At 41.6% G+C, this 24,534-nt stretch overlaps 1 protein-coding gene across 3 annotated transcripts in view; it reads left to right on the top strand.

Moving 5' to 3' along the window:
* CDK6 (cyclin dependent kinase 6) overlaps nt 1-24,534 on the top strand; it is a 215,840-nt gene that overhangs the window by 151,105 nt on the left and 40,201 nt on the right. For all 3 annotated transcript variants that reach the window (XM_031454896.2, XM_064487569.1, XM_010979675.3), the window contains exon 5: nt 1,857-1,966. In XM_031454896.2, the coding sequence (XP_031310756.1) occupies nt 1,857-1,966 (110 nt within the window). The remainder of the gene's footprint in view (nt 1-1,856; nt 1,967-24,534) is intronic.

The following is a 24,534-nucleotide window of genomic DNA, read 5'->3' on the forward strand; positions in this document are numbered from 1 at the left end:
GCAGAAAAAGAACTCCAAGGGCCCCACTCATGAAAATCTAATTCAGTAGAGACAAGATGAGGCCCAGAAACCTGCGTCTTTCTAAAAGCCCCCGGATGACTATGATGAGCCCGTGGTGCAGTCTTGTCTGTAGCTGAGCTGTGAGGGATATGGAAGTACTGCAGAAGATGAGGCTGCAGAGGTACATTGGAGCCAGGTGATAGCAATGAGTAAGATTGCTTTGATATTGTACGTTTGTTCATGTTCTTTTTTGTTCTTTCCATTACATTATCATTAGGTTACATTCTTCTAGTAGGTATCAATCGGATAGCCCTCGACAGAACTAGACCCCTTGTGTGAATTCCAAGCGAAACATGTTAAATGAGATGAAGAGAAGGGTATTAGAGGGATGAAGAGGAGGCTATCACCCCAAAACTTAAAACAGCAACCATGTCATTCTCACTTACAATCCTGTGAGTTGACTAGACTCAGCTAGGCAGTTCTGCTCCACGTGACATTGGCAGGGACCACAGTCATCTGACAGGCTGAAATGCTCAAGAGGACTCACTCACAGGGCTTTCGGCTAAGAGCTCAGCAGGGGCTGTCAGTTGGAACATCTCTGTGGGCTGCTCACTGCATGGCAGCGTGGTTCCAAGAGGAAGCATCTCAAGAACAAGCTTTCAGAAAGGCCCAGGCTACCAGGCTTCTCATGACCTAGTTTTGATAGTCTCGGATGTTGCTTCCACTATATTCTATTAGTCAAGCAAGTCACTACAGCAAACTCAGACTCAGTGGAAGGTGAATTAAACTCCAACCCTTAGTGGGAGGAGTGTGTGCATATAAGGGAAAGAAGGAAATTGATAGCAACCATGGTTTTTGAGAATTGCTACTGCTGTCTTAATGCACTAAGTACTAAAGGATCAAAGTACATAAAGCAGAATTTCAAGAAATTTAGACAGACATCAACCAAAGTAGAATTAGGTAGAACAGTAAGTAATGACAAAAGGAATCTGAATAATATAAAATGCTTATGTAATAGGTTCACGTATTGAATTTCTTATCTGACAGTAAAGAATATACCTTCATTTCAGACAACCACAGAATAAGCCCCTATGTACTGTTTACTTGAACTGCTATATATGCTTATAAATCTGGCGCCTTAATGATTTGTTTTCCTCACCTCTCAACCTTGCAGAAATAATTACAGTTGTCCTTGTTTTATCTATTGTTATTGTATATTATTATGTTTATATACACTGCTCAATATTAAAGGAGGGTCTTCCCATTTTGGAATCCCTTCCTCCGGATGACTTTTTACACACAGTATAAACAATTGGATTACACATTGTCTCTTAAGTTCTTTGTTTTTTGTTTTCTGAAAAGAGTGACATTGAAGGGGGCTTTGTTTTGATTCCCCATAGTCTCCTGATAAGAGTAGTTTTGACTCGCCCTGGGTGCTCTGGAGACTTCAGGGTCACCCTTCAGCAGGCGCTGGAATCACCTCACTTCCCAATAATGCTGATGTGGGAACTGAGCTGAAATCGTTGCCGTCACCAGTTTTCCGTGTATTTTTTTTTAAAGCCCCTTAAGAAAGAATCGTTTTAAGATTAGGTGTTTTTTTTTTTTTAAGGCTTTGCTCTGCTTTCTGAAACTCAGTTATATTACCATCCTAGTAAGACACCCAGAGTCTGAGGTGGGAACCCAGGTTGTGGGGATGATGTAATTTCCTGACCTGTCAGTGTTGAGTCCCAGTTCTTGCTTCTATCTCAGCGTCCCCATGTGATTTGAGGAGTGTTCTGCACGAGACCCCCCGGGATGAGGCATTTGCGCCAACAGCCGTCTTCCTCCGTAACACTCAGACCCCTTTGCCGTTGCAGGTCGTCACGCTGTGGTACAGAGCTCCCGAGGTCTTGCTTCAGTCCAGCTACGCCACCCCTGTGGATCTCTGGAGTGTCGGCTGCATATTTGCAGAAATGTTTCGTAGAAAGTAAGAAACCCCTTTTGTTTCACTCCGTCTCCCTTGGAAAGAAACTTCTAGGCTTGGGTAATTTCCATGGCAGCCCAGCATTTCTGTTTCAAGCAGGATCACGGTAGCCAGATCCACTTGCCTCTGGCTCCGGGCCACTTCCAAGCCTGTCCTGAAACCGCCTTCTCAGTCCTTACAGCGTAGTGGTGTGTGTTGTAGCTTCCTGCTCTTGGAAACTCCGTTTGGAAGGGAACACTCCACTGTTCTTATGATTCATTTTGGTTTTGTTAGCGATGATAGGATGTGGTAAACATGAAGCATGGTATGGTTTTGTTTTTGTGTTTTAGTGAGGAAGCATCCTCAAGGTGGGCTTTTCCACAAGAGGAGGACCAGGGCTGTTAAGTATGTGGAAATTTTGTTGGTGGGAATGGTTGAAAAAACAGAATGTTTAGACTGAAAAGGAATAGGCAAGGAAGATGTCAGAGCTCTGTCAGAATATGTTAAATGCTGTTGTGTGGAGATGAGACATTCAGGCACTAAAGGGCATATCTAGGACCAAAGATATTAAAATTACAGAAATAAAGTTCTTTTGCTCAGAAGGCGAAAATAATCCAATGATTAGAGTTATCTGAAGAGAAAATTGGGGTTCGTGAAACTAGTGCTTTCTCAGTGGATGTCTAAGAAGAGACTGGACCAACGCACGCTGGGGATGTGTTTGGCGTCATTCCTAGAGTGGGGGTGGGGTGGGCTTGATGGCCTCCAGGGCCCCCCTGATGCCAGGAGCCTGTGATCCATTTGTTTGATTTTTAGGTCACAAGAAATAGCCAAACAGTATAATAAAGACCTGCCAGGAAAATAATCCATACCTGGGTACTAAATTCAGCCTGGTCAAAATTAAACAGGGAACCTAAGCATAACCTAATCTCTCTTTGTTTTCTGTTTTTATTTCCATGGGAAATGTGAGCTGGGAAGCTAACTGAATTCCCACTGGAGATGTTATATTATTCAAAACATAGCTATATGATAGCTCACAAGAAAAAGATGTGGTCAGCCATTGCTTGTTGGCTTGTTGGCTTGTTTTAACCCAATGAAGTTTTGCACATGTGATAAATTTGGGGGCCTGTTTCTAGACCTCAGCTGATTCATCTGTAGTTCACAGGGGATGATCATGGCAAGGTGCTCGAAGTACACAGATGTTTCCTGCAGGCCTACTGTGTGCTCATTACAGGACCAAACCTCTTCCCTTGTGTTGCATTTTATTCCTCACAATAAAAGAGAACAGAGATGCAGTGGTAAATTTGTCTAACATCAAACTGCTAAAAAGTAGCAGGGGGATTACTCCAAAGGCTGTCTTGTGAGTCTGGTGTTGTTTTCCTAACACCAGAGGGAGGGAAGAGAAAAAATTACTGAATTCAACTGCAGTGTTTACCAAATAGGCTAACGTAGTGGTTTTGGAAGTGTGGTCCTTGGACTAGCAGTGTCAGCATCACTTGGGGACCTTTTTGGAAGTGCAAATTCTTGGACCCCACCACAGACCTGGATCAGGGCTGAGGCCTTCTTGGGCTGAGGCCCAGCAACCTGTGTTTTCACAAGCCCTCCAGGTGACCCTAATCCAGCCTCCAGGGTAAGGACAGAATCACCAGGAATGGGCAGGCTTTAAATATGCAACTCCCAGAACTCTCCCTTGAAATTTTGATTCAGTACTGGGCTGGGGCCTGGTGTTATTGTTTTTAAAAGTGCATCAGGTAGCTCTTTTCATCAGGCAAGTGTGGAAAACATTAGGTTAAAGGCTTATGGTGAGAACCAAGAATAATTAACTGTCAGTGTTGTAGTGTGGAAGGTTGGACTGTCGTTCCAGCTCATCCCACGAATAACTTGGTGCAGCTGAGACTTGATTAGAGAAAATCAATATTTTCTCAACTATTTATTGAAATCACATTGATGTGTCTAGAATTTTCCTCAAATGTAAAGTTTGGGGCATTCTTTTGTTACGTGGGCAGGGTGATCAGTTATTTTTCAATAGTATGAAATGTGGATACCAGCCGTAGTTGATACAACTGATCCTTTTTCTGAAAAATGTTAAAAGAAGGATGAAATTTAAGATATGTAAAGTGTTCTCTGGTAAGGAATGTGCTGTATTTTAAAATACAGGTAGTCACCAGCTATGGAACAATTGCAACCCAAATTTTCATTTTACAGCATTAAAACATTTTCCCACTGAAGTGGTAGTATAGTTGGTAATCTAGATCCCTGTCTAGCTTACAGACTCCTATCTAATCTGGAGCATGTATGTAATATTATTCATCAAAACCTATTTTCTACTTAAAACTTTTTTTCTTTAGGGGAAAATTCATTCTGTATTCCAATGCAGGGTGACAGGAATACCCATCTCTTAACAAGGACTTAACTTACAGACACAAACCAGAGTAGCCATTAAAGCATTAGATGTTGAGGTACATTGGGTAGAGGGACTCAGTGTTGGAGGCTCAGAGAAAGACTCCTTTGACGACAGTGACAACAGTCACTTCACTCTTCTGGGAAAGTGAGATGTAGGGTAGAGACCCACTGGCTCTTCAAATGTGCACAAAAACCCCTTCTCTTGGAGTCTTGCACAGAAGGAGTAAATTGAGAAATAATTGTCTGGAGAGGGGATGCAATATCAAAATCCAGGCCCGTGTGCCTTTAAGGCTGAAGGAGAATGAATCCATCTGGGCCTCCCACACACCCTTCCCAGGGCGGGTGCCCTGTCTCCTAGGTAGTTCCTGCCAGCTTGGCTGTGACCTTGAAAACGGCCATGGGATCTGACCCTTGTTCCTGCTTGGTTCGCGTTTGGTATTTCCTGTGATAACACCCAGATATCTGAATGTGCGTGCTTCTTACTTATTTCAGCTGAGTTCTAGGGTCCAGCCACCGGCTTGACTCCTGATTCACTGGACCTCTTGAAGTGTCCAGCTGAGAATTCACAAGCCGTGGATTCTGGAAGCAGACTCCCTCATTACCCTAGGCTAACCTGGCACGTGTCCACCCTGGGCTCCTCCTAGTTGCTGTGCAGTAGCTCCCAGATTTTGTCATCTCTTTTAACACTTTGATGGTCTTTACTGTATTCCTATCATAACTATACTTACTTAATTTTTTACTATCTTAAATCAGTTTACTTTTTTATTTAACCTCATCCTAAGCAAAAATATATAACATCAGAGATTTGATGAGCCAGTTATTTATTTGTCAAGTATACACCAAACTATAAATGAAACCCTTAAAATGAAGAAACTTAGTCCATGTTCAGCCCCTGAAGTCATCTCCTGTGTCACGTGTGGTATATGTCACATGTTGGAAACAGGTGTTTCATTCTAGTCTACAAATAACTTCTTGAGTGGCTACCATATGCAAGGCCCTTTTGGAGAGGGATAACTTACAGTGGAACTGAGGTGTAATGGAGGCATTGCATGCACAATGAGCCAGTTAACCAGGGCTTGGGGTAAATGGTGTGAAGTTAGACTTCTGTGAATGGGTTTAAGAAGAAGAGAATCTCCAGAAAGGAGGGAGGTTTCTCAGTAGAGAGCTAGGTGTCAAGGGGTCGTCCGAGGTCATGTCTTAGTTGTTTATACAAGACCATTGAGGAATCGCCATTTATGCATCAGCAAGGCTCACCATCTTCCGTAACCTAGGGAGAAAAAAGGAAGCAGAAGGAGTTAACACTTGTCCATCATGTGACAGCCCCAGGGCTGGGTCCTTCACCTGCGTTATCTCACTGACCCTGCATTCTGAGGACTGTTCTCCAGTTTCTAATGTATGAACTAGAGCTTTCCACAAGGAGCATAAATATCTTGTCCACGGGCACACAGCTCTTAAATAGCGAGCCAAATTTGAACCCAGGTCCATCTCACTCTGTAACCTTTCATTCTTTCACCCTGCCATGTTTCTGTGCTGGCTTTGGTTTTACCTACTAGGCCATACTTTTTTCTGGAATGTTTTATGCATTATCACAATGTAGCAGCAATAATATTTAAGGAGGTCAAGAAGCAAACCACAAGTTTAATAGCTTTGATTTCCAGTCTCTCCTGTAGGGAAAGGCTGACCAATTTTCTGTGGTATTATTAAGGGTGCATGCCTTCTATTCTAAAAGGGAATACCTAGGAAATACGAACTCAGTAAAAAGAATCTTCCGGCAGATGGTTGACAAAGAGCCAGAGAGTTTAAATACCATCTGTCATTATTATCTGGGTTTAATAATTGCCACGCTGACCTCCAATAGCATTCTACAAAAATGGATAAGAACTGGATCTTTTATCTTCCTCCTTTAATTCTTTGTCGATGACTAATCCATCTTTACTCTACACTGAGTTATATTTTAATACTAAAAAAAGTATGAATTTGGTCAGGAGACAGCTAGCCAGATTGAAGGATGGGATAAGATATGAAGGGAGGGATGGACAGATGGACAAGATAGATTGATTTTTGACTTCATGGCAAAATAAACTCGACAGTTGTTAACTCTCCACATATCTATCCTGTGATCCTGGTCAGAACTATTGTCTGTGGTTTGAAAGTTACAGGGTTTTCCAAGTTACGGCAAAGTCAGAAAAAGAAAACGCGCATTTAAAAAATAAAACATGCTACTGATTCTTTGAATATAGAGATTGTGGTAAACAGATAGTAATTCTTAGAAGTTTTGAGTTGCCAGCTCTGATGATCCCCAGCTAAGAAATGCCGGATGCCTCCAAGAAGAACATTACAAATACAGTCACTGTTAGAAGGAAACACACAAGGCTTCATGGTCACACTCCCCCTTGTATGGTGGCCTCTCTAGGCGTGCCGTCATTGATTTCTATGAATTAAACACCCAGTCACTGAGAAACTGACAGTGAAACTGTCCTTTGTGGCTGAGTGGTCTGTGAGCAGTTATCTTTAAAATGTCACTGAGTGCCTTGCAGCTGTCCCATTGGTTACTGTGTTGGTATTTCCCCATATTTGCGTGCTCTCCTTAGTGACATCAGGGAAATAAGACCCTTGACCAGAATAGAGCTGAACCCCAAGGCACCAGAAGGCAAGCCCCTAGCCTATGAGAGGAAACCCATCACCTCAGGTTAGGTAAGCACATGCCTGTGGAAACCACGGCACTCTCTGGACCTTCAGATTTCTTGTCTCTTCTTGGACATTTTCTTGGGCCTTTTTTATTTCTCTAGAGAACCAACCAAATGGGAGAAACTCCAAAGGAGCATTGTATTGAGTGAGGAAATACCCAAGATGGTACCCAGGAAGAGAGCTGTTCCTGGTTGAGTAATGCCTGCGAGGTAGTTCTAAGTAAAAACACATGAGTGCTTTTTTAATGGGATCAGTGCTGACTTTTCTTATTCTTGATGTGTATCTTGCTTTAACATGAACTTTTCTTAATGTGCTTGTTTTCACGGTGTGTACTGGGAGGCCACCATCAGGCCTGGACTTTCCCAGTTGGGCCGGTCTTCAGCCCTCCAGCTTTGCTTCTCCAGTGTGGCACCCTCGGTCTGCCTGCTATTTGTGGACTTCCGATAAATTGATCTTCCTATTGTTACCCTTTTTCAAAAACTTGTTAAAACTGGTGTAGTGTCCTTGGTCCTCAAGACCTTCTGAAGAAGCCCCAACTTTATTCTGGCTGTCACACATCTTATCCTCCAAGATATAATTATAAGTGAGTGAAAGGGACTTTCCTTTTGGCCCCAAAACATGCCTTAAGGTTCTCCTCATTAGAATCCATGCACTTCTTTTACCTTGGGTGCCCACCTGCTTTGTCTCATCTTCCAAAGCTAAACCTAGAGCTGTCTCTTCAGGGAAGAGACCAGCCTCACCACCACCCTCCACCTCAGCAGCTCCTCCGCGTTCTGCGTGCACCTGCTCTGCAGCACCTTCCTTCGCCACGTTCCATCTGTGCACACGCATTGTCCATCGCAGCTGCAATCGCAACGTGACACAGAGCACTGTTCTTCCTGGGGGACCAGGCACCTGAGTCTTTTCCAGCCCTGCCTCTGCCAGCTCTGTGACCGAAGGCCAGCCATCGCCCTCTGGAGCTTAATGTCTTTATCTGTAAAGTGAAGAGGCCAGGAGAGACTTAATATCCCCTCCTTTGCGTAGTCCAGGAGTGCCCAGCTCTTCTTGTCCCCATGCTCAGCTTTATTCAGAGCAGCCTGATTTCATCTTTTTTATATACTGGGCTTCTGAGATTTAAAAGGGTTTAAAAATATGGGAGTAGTGGGGAGGGTATAGTTCAGTGGTAGAGTGTATGCCTAGCAAGCATAGGGTCCTGGGTTCAATCCCCAGTGCCTCCATTAAAAAATAACTGAAACTTAATTATCTTCCCCCACCCACCCCACCCCCTGGCAAAAAAAAAGTATACAGTGCTGTATGTCAATTATATCTCAATAAAAGTGGGAGGAAAAAAATTTTTTTTAAAACTTGGGAGTAGATAATGTCCAAGACTGACTCCAATTCTGATATTCTTTGCTTTGGGGTAGAACCACAGCTTGGTCATTTCTGGAACTCATCATGTCTAGCACCGCTCACACTGTTGACACAGATTATTACATTACACATCCTTGTGATGGTCCTGAGCACTTGACATACATGATTTAATGTAATCCTCCCAAGTGACTTGCCCCAGGATCCCACATCTGAGGGTAACAGTATAACAACTGGTGGGTGGGCGTGGGTGTGTGTACATGCCTTCTTCTCTATCCTGCTGTTCCTTTTTTCCATACATTTAAATATATAGATATATTCCATGTGGAATATCTAATAAGGGCTAAGCCAGCTCTGTCCAATAGAAAATAGAATGTGAACTATAAGTGTCATTTTAAATTCTCTAGCAGCCACATTAAAAGATGTGAAAAGAAAAAGGTATAATTAATTTTAGTAGTATATTTTATTTAACAGAGTATATCCAAAATACTATCATTTCAATAGGGAATGAATATAAAAAATATGAATCACATACTATATTCTTTTTCAATACTAAGTCTTCAGACCCCAGTGTGTATTTCATGCTTACAGCACATCTCAGTTCGGACCAGCCACATTTCAAGTGCTCAGTAGACATATGTACCATACTGGACAGCGTAGGTCTAAACCATCGAATCAAACGATACAGGAGAAACAGACAACTCTCCGTTTATCAGGAAAGGGAGAAAAAAACAAGTCAGTGCCCTTCTACCCCCAGGCGTATTGATTTCTCAGTCTTCTATTCCCTATGTCATCTTTTCTAGTTTGGGTGGAGGCTGTAGAAGTTGAGGTCCTTGATGTAAAACCAGCAGAGCTGAGGTTGAAGCAGCTGCTTGGCCTTTGTCCCTGAATCAGTGGTGCTTGGGCGCCAATCTGCAAACGTCGTGTTTGTCAGCCCTGGCAGATCTTCCCTGATGTGCCGTCTTTAACAGTTGCACCTGGGAACCTCGCGGCCTCCGCGATCTCTCATTCCACACGCCGCTTTCAGAAACAGGAATTGTCAAGGGAAGGAACAACTTTGGAGATGCCAGTTAGCTTTGTTTTCTTTAACCACAATTTAAAATAGGCTGGTAGCAAAAATGCCAAATGGTACAGAAGTATAAAAAGTGAAATCATCTTTCCTATACTCCCATCCAAAATCCGCTTACCAAAGATAACCCCTTGGGTATACTTCCAGGTCTTCCTTACTGCAAATTCGAAAGTATATGTTTACACTATGTACACACACACACACACATCTCTCCATTTCCCTCACAGAAATGGGCTTACACTATGCACTGTACTCTTTTGTGCATTGCCTTATTCATTTTATTGTATTATGATACATTATGTCAGTTCATAGAGACCTAACTCATTTTTAAACTGCTGAATAACTGTCAGCTCATTTGTTGCATAATTTAATTTCCCACTGATGGACATTTAGGAGTTGATTGGTTGGTTTTGGTCTTATTACAAACAATATTACAGTAAAATCCTTCTGCTTATTTTGTGGAACATTTGTCCAAGTATTTCTGTATGGTAAATTCCAGAGTGAAATTATAGGGTCAGATAACACGCATATTTAAAATTCTGCTAGCTAAACCAAATTACCCTCCAGCAAGCTTCAAGTAAACTCTGTTTTTACCTTAAGGTAGGAAGTAGGATTGAGATTATTCTTGAAGATTAAGAAAGCTTGTCACGCCTGGGGGTGGGGGGCGGGGGGGAGAAAGCTTATCAAAAGTAAAACAAGACCACAGACTCTTTCCTAAGCCTGGGCTACCTCCTACCTCTTCTACCCGTATTTTAAAATAATATCAAGAAGAAAACGTAAGTGAATATGGTAATTTTAGAAAAGCTGTTAGGTTGGTTTGAAGCATAAGAGACCTCTTTCAACTGTAAAATTAACTGTGGGTTTCCTTTTTATCAGTTGTGTAGTGATAGGGAAGGAATCAACCTCATTTTGTCAGTTAAAAAAAATTATCTTAAGATAAAGTCCCAGGCAGATTTTCAGACTAGTTTTTTCCAGAGGACAGACAGCTTGAAGATCATTCTGCAAGCTGTAATACATAGGCTGGGAGGATAATGTGTACTGAGTTCTGACCTTCGTTCTAGGCAGGATGTAGAGCCAGGGCCGTCTCTTCCTCCTAGTCTTCTCAGCCACCAGACCTCATGCAGCCTTACTTCAGCTTTTGCCTTCTGGGTCTACTCATTGGAATAACTCTGGAGGCCCCTGCATCAGCCCCTTTCTCTAAATAGGAGAAGAATCAGACTAATAGTCTCAGTTCTACCTTGGACATAAAGTCTCAGGTCTTCCTGGTCACATCCTTCAACTGTTGATTTGGATAAAACATATTTAATTTGAGGCAAGAAGCCACCCATTTTTTTAAATTTTAAAATACTGGCAGAGAAAGTAGCTGTTTTATACATTGAAACCCAAGTCTTACCAGGCTAACCTCTACTCAGTCAGAGGCAAACTTTTCGTCTTTGTCTCCTGGCTCTTATGAACGTGAGTTGCTTCCCAGCCCCACAAAGTAAAAAGTACCAGGCTTGCGCAAAATTATTTTAGCTGGAGCTTGGAGCTTGGATCTGAGTTGAGTCTGGTCTTGGTAATGCCTTCAAAGCATTATGTGACATGACATTTGTTGCTTTATAAGAGCCATGCAGATTTACTGGACAAGACAGTAGATACAGTGAGTAGTACAGGGCATTTCAGATAAATTAAATTTATGTGATTGTATTATATGCCTAAATAATCTTCCACACCGTAGTACTAAGGTGCTAAATTACAGCAAATGGTAAGGTGTGACAGAATATTCTGCTTGGTCTTGTCACATCATGGTAGGTCATAGTGACAATCTGTCAGCAAGTCCCTGTGACCACTGCTGTGGGCTCTGTGTCTTTCTGATACCCATGCTCCATGGTTTTGCTCTGTGTTTCTTTCTCCTCCCATCTGGTCTTCCCATGGTGGCTGGAGGAGCTAATGTCTGATTAGACCCAGCGCTTGGCCTGAGAAGCATTGAGCATTTACTTATAAAAGTACAAGTTATTACCTAGTTATCTTTCTTTCCCTCCTTTCATCTTTTTTTTTTTTTTTTTTACCCTTTACCCTTCCTCCAGACTTCTCTCCTCCCCTCTTTCCTCACTTCCCTTTCTCTCCCCCACTGTCCCTCTGGCACTCTCTCCCTCTCTTCCTTCCAGTTTAACTGTGGGAAATACAGAGCATTCAGCATGGCCTCTCATATCTACCTTCTGATAATACATGGTAGTATTGAGTTTCTGATTTACTGCTCCAGTTTTTCTGGCTAAATTAAATTTTCAGGGATCAAGATTTACTCAGATATAGGCTTAAGAGCTGTTGGCTACTCAAGGGTGTTGTGTGTGTGTGTGTGTGTGTGTGTGTGTGTATGAGTGTGTATGCACTTTAATAAAACCAGTAATCTGGTTAAGATATTTCTGAGTCTTCTTGGTTTCTTATAAACATTCTACAAAGTCTTAATATGAGAAAGAAAGATGTGACAGAGACAGCTATAGACATGTGGGCTGTATTTACTTGCAAATTGAAATATTGCAAGGGACAATTCAAAAATGGCAGGTTTCCATGGAAACTAGATTTTACTCTGGGCTGAATTAGACCCTACCAGCTCTTCTGTTATCACTGGCATGGTTAAAGGTTGCTGGACACTCTCAGTCCAGAACCTGGGAGAAGTTCCAAAACTCTGGAAGTCAGGCATCCAGGAGCCTGCCAGATGTGTCTGTGCTATGTTGTCCAACTGTTTAATTGGTAATAATTTTATGTACTAATCTTTCAATATTAAGAAGCAATTTGGAAGACAATTGCTATGTCCATTTTGCTGGTCAGAGTCATATTGAATTCTCCAGGTATCCGCATGCAATAAAAGTTAATTTCAAAGACACTCAGGTAAGTGGTCTACAGCCCCAATTAAAATTGGCACTGAACAGAATACTTAGACATTTCTCATTTTTCTCTAGACTAGTACCTTTTTTACACATTGCATATGAGCAGCTTCTTGTTATATGACCTCTGAGCCCTGATCAATTAGAAGTCATTAAAAATTTTAGGAGCTTTTACTTTAAAATGATACCTACTGCTCACCCCACCTCCTGTTTCTTACTGAAAAGACAGAAACATCCAACACTCAAAATTAAGACTAGCAATGAAATAATTACCAAAATTATTTGGAAGAATTCCCATTTAGCCAGCACTAGATTAAAAAACCCATTTGGTGACTCAGGTATGTTATGTGCACCTGGAAACAGACAGACCTTTTTTCTCCCTCCTTCATTCCCTGTTTCAGAAACACAGAGTTGATTTCAGTTAAAAAAAAAAAAAAAGGGTCAACTGTTCCCACCAGTTACCCTTTTGAGATCTATCTCCACAGTGGTGTTGACTCTCTGCCGCCAGTATTCTACCTCTGTCTCTTTCAGGTATGAGTACAAATACCAGAGAAACATACGTGCAAAAAAAGGGATGGGGGAGTGAGAAGAATGGCATATTTAGTAGGCAGAGACAGAGACATGAAAGCAGTAGTAGGTGAAACATGGGGGAAATTGATCTCAGAGCCACTGAGAGACCATTCAGTGCTCACAGAATGAGTCAAAGTAATGTCTCCATTTTGTTGACTACACATTGTCTGGATAGATTACCCCTCTTAGAAGAATGAGAAAAACGAAAAGAATAAAATTCTTATGACTTTTGAAAAAAATACTACCAAGCAAGGCAAGTAACATTATCCAGAAGCCTAAATAATTAATAATAATAATAATAATAATAATATAAAACTCTAGAAACAAGCAAAATCAGAGGAAATTTCTAAAAATCAGGAGAGTAACTCAAAAGAATGCTAGAAGACATTCTGTCTAAAACAGAAACAAAAGGCAGCCAGTATGAGCATTCTGAAATGCAAAAGCAGCAAACTGAGATGGAAAGGGAGAGACGTAAAATGTGAAATTGTAAGGAATCAAGGACAGTGGCACAATTGAAATCCAAGAGGAGGGAGTAAAAAGTAGAACGAATACTGTAGGAAATTGAATCCTTGCTGTGAAGGACAGTATTGAGAAGTTCTCACAGAATACTGATGAAAAGAACAAAAGGCTTTAAGTGATAATAAAAGAGCAAATATGAGGACTAGAGAATGGAAATCTGGTGTAAGAAATCGATGGTCTTAAAATGCAGTAATCAGAAACATAAACTGAGACGTGACTTGAGTGTGTGGATTAAAACGTCTCACAGAATTTGGAGGAAATCATTGAAAAAGCAACACCAGTGGTTGGGATGCTCAGGACAGTGGGTACAGAAAATTCAACTTAGATCAGCAAAAGAATAAGGAATGCGTTAGCTTACAGAAACAGTGATTCCAGAGTTGAGTGAGCTTCAGGGTCGGCTTCATCCAGAAGCTGCAGCTCCATTTCTCTGAGGCCCTTTCCTGTGTTTTGGCACCTTTGAAGACTGTCTTCCCTCATGGCAAAGTGGTTATGGTAGTTGCAGGTTTCATAGCTGCACACTAGACCACTTGGACAAAGAACATATTCCTTTGTACCAGGGTTTCAAGCAAGAGTGCTGAAATTCATCCCCAGAACTGCTGATGACATATGCCTACACTTGAACCAGGGACTGAGACCAGAGAGATGGAATCTGCTGATCGGATAGGCAGTAGTCTGAAGACCATGAGGCTCTGTTACTAGGGGCAAGGGGAAGGTGGATACTGGGGAGGCAACCCGTGAATCCACTGCAGAAACAGACACAAAGCACATCCTGGCATGTGTCTGAATTGCATGGAGAAAGAAAAAAGCCTGTGAAGACCAAATAAATGTATTTGAAAAAATACAAAAAGAAGGAAAATCAGGCTGGCCTCAGACTTCTCTTTTATTTAACTAAAAGCCAGAGGAGAATAGAGAACTATCTAGATTTGAGGGGGAAAGTCTGTGACACAAGAACTTTCTTCTCAGGTGAGTTGTCCCAAGTGTGTGAAGGCAACAAAAAGGTTCCAATGTGTAAGGATTCAATTTCACATTTTACGTCTCTCCCTTTCCATCTCAGTTTGCTGCTTTTGCATTTCAGAATGCTCATACTGGCTGCCTTTTGTTTTTGTTTTAGACAGAATGTCTTCTAGCATTCTTTTGAGTTTACTGTTTGTTTATTAAATACCATTTGGGTGTCCTTGAGTTGACTGAGAGGGATATCAGAATTAATGCATCAGGAATGGGTGGCCATTCTTGACGAAAGAACTGGTGGGATTTCCTGAGGGATTCTGTCGACACTCAGCTCTTCACAGAAGTTCTGAGAACTGTGACTTCAGTAGCCCTCACCTGTTTGTGCTGGCCATACTAATGACCCCATAGGAATGTGGTTGGGCCAGTGTATTTTTTCACAACGGCATCTGGATGAAACTTAAAAGCAAGTAATTTCATTATTAATTAATAGTCCTTATTATGAGAATAGCCCTGTAATTGGACTTCAGAAATTCCCCTGAAAAAGCTTCAGGCAGAGTGTACCATCAGATTTAAAAGTCTAATTAAATGGGACTAAAATTATGTTTCATTTTAGCCCACCTATGGCTAGAAAGAAATGGTTTCTAAAGACCTTCAAGAAATAGAGAGGAGTAGGTCAAAGTTTAAAAAAAAAACAAAGAAGAAGAAGAAAACACTAAAGATGAAATAAAAAGGAGATGAATGGGATAAGAAACAATTATAAAGGTGTAAAATGGAGTAGCCAAATTACAGTCCCCTTAGGAGGCACAAAGAGCAGAATTGACTCTTAGGAGAATTGAGGAAATGATGCAAAAGGCAAATCTGGTTAAACTTTCAAGTGGGTGGCATGTTCCTTCTAATATAATTTCTTACATCTTCCCATTTTTCTTTAACACTGAATTTTTCTGTGTAAAGGTTATCTATATTAAACAAAAACTGGAATTGATCAAAACGTTCAACATGAGTGGAACTGCTTAATAAACAACCACGTTTCTATACAATTTATAAAGGGTGTTGGAATACGAAAATGTGTATGCTGTGGGGTTCCTGGAAGCCAGCTCTCATGTTATTGAGATGCCTCCATGTTGTTAATATTACTGCATCCCTTACTCATTGTTAAAATGTTGACATGCTTCCATTTTTACCCATTGGTCAAAGGTCCACTGCCCAGAGTACCCCCAGTTCCCTAGGTGCCCCTGCCTCTCTCCTAAGATCCCCAGGGCCTCCCTAGGAGCCAACTGCAGGGTTACTAGCTGACGTTTCAGGGTTATCCAGAATTCTGCTCCAGCCTTTCATGTTTAAAAAAAATTTTTTTTTTAGTATTATCTCAGGCTATGGAGATGATATCCATTTGCAGTAATCCCTGTATTATCTTTAAGTCCCCTGAAGTCATCCTGTGCTCTGGCAGGCATTTCTTCCAGCTGCTATTTGCTCATCTAAGGGAAATCATTTTTCTTTTTCTATCAAAGACCTTCCACCAGTCCCCAACTGGCTGCTGATTTTTATCCCGCTTCCCAGGCCTTAAAGCCTTCTGGAAATGGGTTAAAACTAGGAATTTAATATCTAGCAGTGAAATTCTTCCATTGTTTGTTTTTGGTTTGGGGTTTTTTTGAGGCATAATAATTCGCCTCTGTTAGCCACGTTGGCACAGAAAGGTTCACCCAAAGTGGTACCCAGAATGGCCCCTAAATGTGTCTGAATATGCCCCTAATTTATTTTGTTATAATGGCAAAAGGGATTTTGCAGATGTGACTAAGGTTATGAACCTTAAAATAGATTATTCTGCATTATCTGGGTGGGCCCAGTCTAATCACATGAGCTCTTTAAAAGAGAGAACTTTCTCAGGCTGGAGGCAAAAGAGATGGGGCAGAAGGGGAAGTCAGAGAGATTCCAAGTGTGAGAAGGATTTGACCCACTGTTGCAGCCTCTGAGATACAGGGGCCACGTTAGAACTGGAGAGGGGCCTCTGGGAGCTAAGGATGACCCTGCTGACAGCCAGCAAGAAAACAGGCACCTCAGTAAAACAACCACATGGGACTGGATTTGGCCAACAACCCACATGAGATGGGAAGCACATTCGTCCCCAGAACCTCCAGAAAGGATCACAGCCCTGACATCACCTTGACTTCAGCTTTGTAAGATTCTAAAGAGAACCAGTTGAGCCGTACGTACCTGGACGTTTGCTCTACAGACCTGTGAGATAAATCCTGGGTGTTGTTTTAAGCCACTGAATTTGTCGTGATTTGTTACAGCAGCAGTAGGAAACTAACCCACCAACATATAAAGTACTAGCAACACAACAGAAACAAAACCCCAACAGGACAGGATGCGGTGCAGTGGCATCAACAGTGAACACTGCAGAACACACGACTCAGAACAGCTGGGGAAGTGCTTTCTGACTGGGAGTGTCTACGCAGTGAGCCACACCAGTTCTGAAGGCCAAGAGGATCCACAGGGAGTTTGCGCTCAGCACTGGACTAAGTGTACAAAGGATTGGGTGTTTGGGGGGAAAACACGAATATATATATATATACATATATATATATATGTATATATATATGATTTTTTGTAAGAAAGGTGTTCAGAGACGAACTGTTTTAACAAAGTGGCCTTGCACAGTGCTGTGATTCAGAGAGGGTGAGTATATTCATAGCTTCTTGTTTGTTTACTGAAAGTTACTGTCATGTACAGTAAGAGATTGGTGAGAAGAATAAATTAGGCAGAGGGGAGATTGTTTTGACAACGGGTACATGCTGTCCCATTTGTGTTTTATCTCTGTACAACTGTAAAACTTTGACAAGTTTTTCAAAGTGTGTTAGCACAGTTCTGGGTGTTACTTTATGGTCCCTAAGCACTAAAGGCTCCTTATATAAGGCTTCAAACCTGACTCGAAGGTAACAGTGAGCTACTTTGTGATATGCATTACACTGGTGATACGGAAGTTTGCTAATGTGCGCTGTAATTCCAAAGGTAGTGGAGGGTAGGGGTTGACACTTGGGAGCCGGACTGCCTGAGCGTAAACTCCAGCTCTTTCACTTCCTAGCTGGGTCATTTTGGGCCAGTTACTTAATTTCCCTGTGCCTCTGTTTCCTTTTCTGTGAAAATGAATAGTAAGAGTACCACTCTCCTAATTGATTGTGAGAATTCAATGTTAAGTGCCCAAAGTAACGCCTCGCACATTGATTGGCAGCAATAAAGGTTAGCTATAATTATGATTGTTGTGCTTTCCTGAAACATGGAAATATTCCTGAAATTGGGGCTTTCTGACTCCTTAGATCCAGGAAATAACTGAGCCCAAGATCCCCTAAATGCAGATGACCCTACCCGTCCTGTATCGGCTAGCCAAAGCAGGAAACCCCGTTAATTGGCATCTTTTTCTGTCCCTGCTTCACTGTTATTTTCCACTTCAAATTAGTGGGGCTTTATAGGTAATGTGGCTTGACAGCAGTATATTCCTGACCAGGTAAATCTTCATTATTTAAACACCTTACAAGAGCATTTTCTATCTGGTGTTTCATGGACTGGTGTTTCATAAGATGAGATAATAGGCATGCTGTGAAGTGGGAGGATAATATGAAAAATAACTTGGGAAATGCTAGGCTTAAAAAAGGTTTCCTGACTCAGGACTTATCAGAGCCCTTACTATCAATGTGAATTTTGAATGTCCAAGGGTATATAGTGCGTTGCTTCCCAAACATATTTGACCGTGGAACATATTTTTCAAGATATGCCTCTTAGAATTTCCTGGAAGTGTTCTGTACATTGAGTTTGGGAAACAAGTGCCCCGAAATATGAGCATATTTTACCAAGATTATTTAATATTTCCAAATTAAGGTTTTTATGGATTGTAGCTTGTTCTAGAGGAGATTTTACAGTTACGGGTCCCAAGTGTATGTGTCTATGTATGTATATCCAATTTAGGTAAAGCAAGGGAGAGTCTAATTCTTACTTTGTAGTTTAAAAACAGCCCTGGCTAGGTCAGATTAGTGACCTTTTCCCCAATAGTTCTTCTCTGAGACAGATAATGAAGAGCTTGTAGAAGGACATGGTTCTCCACCTGGCAAAGACTGAGTCATCAAATAGGTATTGAATTGGGCAGTCCAGGTCTGCCATTCATAAATTTAGTGAGGCCTTTTTTAAAATAGTTTGTATTTTCAGCCAGCACCATTTATTGAGATGGTAACTTCTGTAAGTCAAGTACCCTCCTTTCTTTTGTTCTAAACTTAACCTCTCCCAAATGTTAGGGGTTGATTCCTTGATTTGATATTTAAGATTAGTGAACACGATCAGGTTTCCTCTTGTTGATTTTATAGACTTCAGGCTTATCCCTTTCTTGGTGTTTTCCTTTCTAAACTAAAAAAGTCCTCATTTTCTGGTCTGTCGGTTGACTGATGTCAAGAACTGTAAAGGATCTGAGATTTTTCATGACTTGCAAGCTAACAAATTGGCCTGCCACAGTTTCATGGATGCTGGCAAAAGACACAAGACTCCTGGGTTAGAGAAAAGGGAGGCTTTATTACTCACTGCAATAGCAGTAGCTAATTACATATTGATTATAGTTTCTGGTTTAAAACCTGTTTGTCCCGTCACTCATGAAACTCTGGACCATCTCTATTTTGCTCACCACCATATACCTAATATTTAACAGAGCGTGGCATAAAGTGGGCACCGAGTAAATAAATAATGAATGAATGAACATATTACAGCCTATCTAGCTCAGAACCCATCATTCTGAGTAGCTTGACATAAAATGGACCAAACGCATTATTTGGTCCATGCCTTCCTCAAAACAGATTTGCCACATTTCTTTCCAGTCACACAATCCCCAAAATTTACCTCAGTGAAGTTTAATTGCTTTTTATTTTATATTCCCAGAAAGCACTTAAATGTTAATTTAGAGATGTTACATCATTTTACTAATTGAAATGATTTAAACATTATTAAATAGATACTAGTCCTAGCATTGTTCCTTTGGGTAATTCAGATGTTTACAGTTAACCCACTTGCATCATAAGGAAATGAAACTTAACTGACAACAAGGACTCTTGAGGTTTTTCAAATATTCTTTGAAAAACTAGGTGGTTAAGATTATTCTGGACACTGTGGGAGATAGCAAAGAAAGAAAGACCACTTCTCACTTATACATACCAAGGTCTGTGCCCAGGACCTCCAAGAGGTTAGAGTCTATTTGAGCACATGAGAAAAATGGACATGACGTGTTAGCATGAAGTAACAGTAAGCAAGCAGTATTAGACTCTTGGCATGTGTACGTGCTAAGCTACATGGTACAGATTTAAATACTACAAGAGCTTAAAAAAGTTCAATATTACCCTGAACTGGACTAGAATAATAGAGACTTTATGAAGCTAGTTCTGAGCTGAATTTTGGAGCTCTTAGATTGGATCTTTAACAATAACTTCGTTAGGCCAGCCACAGAAATAGCCATGTATTCTTGGAAAAGCAAGACCAGGCTGGAGTGGGAAATGTCAAATGGGAAATAGTGTCGTTTATGCATAATCACCAGTGGACTCTTAAGAACTGCACACGGGCTTTATGACTCCTGTTCCATTCGGTTTAACAGTGCATGGCGATGAACACACACCTTTGGACAAATACAGCTGGGGTGAGTGGGGCCAAAAGACGGAGCTCTTCTAAGGAGTATGCCCGAAGTAAATAAGGTCTGGAGGGAAAGCTTGGAAGGTCATCCAGTGTACTCATAAATTCCAGCTATTACCAGAGATGAAAGGGAAGTGAGAGCACGAAGAACAATAGGAAAGAGTGTTCCCCAGTCCCCAATAACGGCCTGTTTACAGTAGGGGAGGAGCAGCAGGGCTGCCCAGATGGCAGAGCCAAAGCTAGAATGACGCTTCCTTGCCCTAAGACCTCTTTAGGAAATCCTGTTTGTGACGGTGGCTTCACTGCAAAGTAATCAGGAGTTCTCCCCGTGTTATAGAAGCTGCCTTCTAAAGCCATGAACAACCAGAGTTTCTGGTGAGTTTGAAATCTTATTGTCATGTGCACTCAGCAAGATAGAAACTGTATATCAGGTGAGGCTTGGGTCAGACCTTATTTTGCAAGCCTTTACTTATCTTTCTTGTGCCACCAAAATGCTGGTAACACAATAGCTTAACAACAAGATAAGCCTCATCTTTTTTTCCTGTTTGGGTATGTTAGGGAGTGATGGTTTTGATGGCCTTTTAAAAGCAGGAAAGGGCAAAGCCCCATGATGCCATTTCTTTGGCATTGCATTACTTCATTAGAAGTATCTTGAAAGCCTGGGAAATGCAGCTTAAGATGGATGAGAGCTGTTTGAAAACAACCTCGATTCCAAACCGGATTAACCAGAAGGTCCTTCCCCGAAGAGATCCACTTTAACATCCACACTTGGGGTCTGCCCTTTTCTTCTCTTCTTTCCACCACTCGAGTGCTTTTGGACACAGGGGTGGACAATTTGCTTTCCATGCCAAGCCTCATGAAATGAGATTTGTCTTGCCTCGCAGACAGGTGGCCAAGCTGTCACGGAGCAGGCTCTGCCCGGCTGCCGGCCTCTCTGGATACGCGGCGCGGTGACGGCGCAGCGCCAGGCCACGTATCTGACCCTGTGGCCTCACAATCTGGAGGTCCACGTTGGCGTCCTCGGGTGGTGACAGCTTTGGTCAGTTGGTGTGAAGTGCCACTGGCAGACAAAGGAGAGCAGCTGCCCCGCGTCACTTCTGTGTGAGAGAAGAAACCTCTGAGGTCTGGGTGTTTGTGAAACAATAAAATGGCTGCCCCAGTAATCAGAGTCCCAGCTCCCCACCCTCTGTCTCAGGGCGGACCAGGCCCTGGGGAGGGAATCTGGGCCTTCTCAGACTGTACACATTACTTAATATGGCTTTCTGCATTTATTATGTGCATCAGGAGCAGATTTCACAAGCGTTTTTCCTGTGAGACAAGATTAGTCATGAGGGTTAATTATTCAGTAGTCAGAGGAAATATTATGGTGGAGGAAAAAATAGACCTCGGGAAGCCAGGAAGTAGAGGGTCTCAGAACATCAAATTGTTCCATAAAGAGAGTACACAACCATTTTATCACAGTCTTTGCACACACAGAAAATGAGCATGACTTGAATTCTCTAAATATCAAAAATATTCCTTTCTTAGCTATAAATGGCCCCCGGTCCCAACCCCACATATCCCTTCTCCCAGATAAAATGCAATTGGATTCCAGTAAAGACAGACCCTGGGTCTTCTGAGCTGTTACCTTCAGCAGACTCTACAGAGTCTCTACTTGTGAGATAATAAAACTACCATTTCCAGAAATGCAGAGAAGACGCGTCAGAAGTCCCCACTACTGGTCTAAAATGCCTTCTGGTTTGGAGTGTCTCATCTGACCACTACGCAGCACTGATATAAAAAAAATTTTGGACCCAGTTCACTGCTTTTGCCTTCCATTCTCCCCCCACGGGCTCCCATGTAAAGCAAGTTTGGCCTTGTTTCCTTAGGATCTGCTGGGCCCATTTCTTTTCTTTCATCATCTTTCCTAAAGCTGATATGACAATTCCACAGGGAGGAAACGAATAGTACACTTGGATGAACTCTGCAAAACACAAAGAGCTTTCCTCTTGTCCCTGATTCTGAAGTGATTTTCTGTATTTAAAAAAAAATAAAAAGTGAGGGTAGTTCTAGACTGAATGTAAAATCTTGTCTGTATCATATTTGTGATGTTTTGAACTGGGTGGAGAAAGCATTGGTGATAGAGCATACAGGCTGTAAGGCAGTGAGTGGTTGATCTGTCCAGGTTGTAAACACCCTTGAAAAATACTTGAAAATTCCAGTTATTACTAAAGAATAAAGGGAGGTGAATAGACCTCATAAGCTCTGATTCTCTGTTTCATCCTTTAGGTTAAATGTCACCTCCATAGAGAGGCCTTTCCTGACCACTCTTTTCTTCTTCACCAGAGCATCTTGTTTTCCTCATAGCACCACCACTTAATGATTGTTTTTCTTCCTCCCTACCTGAGCCATCAGCCCTACAAGGTCAGGGAACATGTCAGCTCCATCATTCCTGCATCCCTGCACTCGGCACAGTGAGAGCTCATCCCAGCTCCCCAAAGTGCTGAAGGAACGAATGAACTGCTGAAGTCGTATGTGGCAAACTTGTTTCGTGTTCCTAGTCAGCTCATGGTTCTTTGGGAGTCACCCCTTTCTTTTCTGAGCTTCAAATGAAGCATGCTACTTGATCTCAACATCCAGCTTACCAGGCTGGTTTCCATTCATGAATTTTTCTTTAAAACAAACTGGAATTTTTGTTCGCTCAGAGTCCCAGGTCCACTATGAGTTTCCATGTCTGAAGGATGCAGTCTAGAGAAGTGGTTGCAGGAACTGCCTTTGGAGCATTTGGTTTTGTATCTGTCACTGAGTAGTGGTGACTTATTAACCATCTCTCAACCTCAGTTTCCTCAACTGTAAAATGAGGATATTAATAGAGACTTCCCACCTAGTGTTGATCTGAGGTCAAATAAAACAGTGCATGGAGAGCACTGAGCTTTGTTTCGCAATGCATATGCTTAGTAAAACTTAGCCACTCTTATTGTTGTTCATTTTGTGGAAGTAACTTGCTGTATCGTTTCTCTAGAATGATAGAAGGGGTGGCTTCTTGTCAGAGGTAACATCAGACGTTAGAAGAATTCAGAGTCGAAAAGCCCAGGACCGGAAGTACTGGGATGTAGACAGAGCCTCATGCCTAAGGGCTCAAAGCATGAACTGAGGTCACAGCCAACTGGGCGGTATGGCCAAATGACTCAGTATTGAAGTAATGACTAATCGTCGCAGGGCTCCTTGTGTCTCTTCCCCTCCACCTCACCACAGTCACCACAAGGCTAGAACTGATCCTGGAGGCTGGTGAGGAGCTGAGCATACAGTGAGTTTCAGCAAACCCATGTAATAAGATGAGAGAAACCAGGCAGGGCATGCTGGGGTGAGGGGACTACTAACTCCATGACAGGGAGGAACTGGGGGCTCCTGTTTTGTTTTCCTTAGTACCTCACGGAGTCCAGAGTGCAGTCCCCAGGGTGCATTGGTCCTCAGAGAGTCTTGCTCTGAGCTCAGGAAGCAGTGCCTCATACCAGCTCATAGGGAAACTCCAAACAGTCAGCAGGAAGAAACTCAATCACAAATGAAAATGATTTTGTCTCACCATCTTTCTATGCAATAATCTGAGGGGGAAACAAGGAGATGTTTGGCTGTGAGACATTAATTGAACAGAATGTGCTTGAACTGTTTCCCTTTCATACATGGAGTTAGGTGGCTGGCTCTCCGGTCTCAATCAAGAAAAGAGAAATGACTTAGGCATTTAATGACCTTGCTGGACATAATTGCCTTTCATACTGATTTGTAATGCAGATGCTGCCCTCTTCCATCTCAACTGGAGCTCAAAGAAGAGCCCTATTGGTTTTAATATTTCTGAACCATGTAGGGTCAGCAATCTGGACTTTTAAAGTAAATCTTAACATTTAATGTAAGATTTATTTTTAAAATAGTATGTATTCTGTTCTTTCATTTAACAAAAATAATACATGTTATTACAAAACATTTTTTAAAATATGAGTAAAGAGTATAACTAGAGCATCTTACTCTAGAAGGAAGACAATGCTAACAAGTAATAATAATGGTAACATGTCAAAAGGGCACAGAGTTTAGCTTAAAGGGACCACTAGACAATTCTGAAACAATTTGAGCCTCAAAATCTATAATTATAGTAATGGATTAAACTCATTGAGTAAAACAAAAATCCTTGAGTCCATACTTATAAATGGATAAATAAATAGAAGAGAAAGCTCTTTCTTACAATAGAATGCCAACTAATAAATTTAGATAGAATGACAGAGTTAGAAAGGCATCAATGGATGCTAAAACTTTGAACGAACATATTATGCACATTGGGAAATTTATATAATCTCAGAGTAGCTCTCTATAAGATACTTAGAGTTTTAAAGGTGAGGAGAAAAAAGAAGAAAGAAAAATAAACCATAAACAAGTGACCAAGAGATGACCATTGTTAATGGCCTACCAAGTGTCTTTTGATAGTTTTTCCTATATAGCATTGAGTTTCTTACAAAAAATGAGCTCATGCTTTTTTGTAAGCTATTTTTCTCATGTAAAAATACATG

Source organism: Camelus dromedarius, chromosome 7 (genome assembly GCF_036321535.1).
Source record: "Camelus dromedarius isolate mCamDro1 chromosome 7, mCamDro1.pat, whole genome shotgun sequence".
Classification (NCBI taxonomy): Eukaryota; Metazoa; Chordata; class Mammalia; order Artiodactyla; family Camelidae; genus Camelus; species Camelus dromedarius.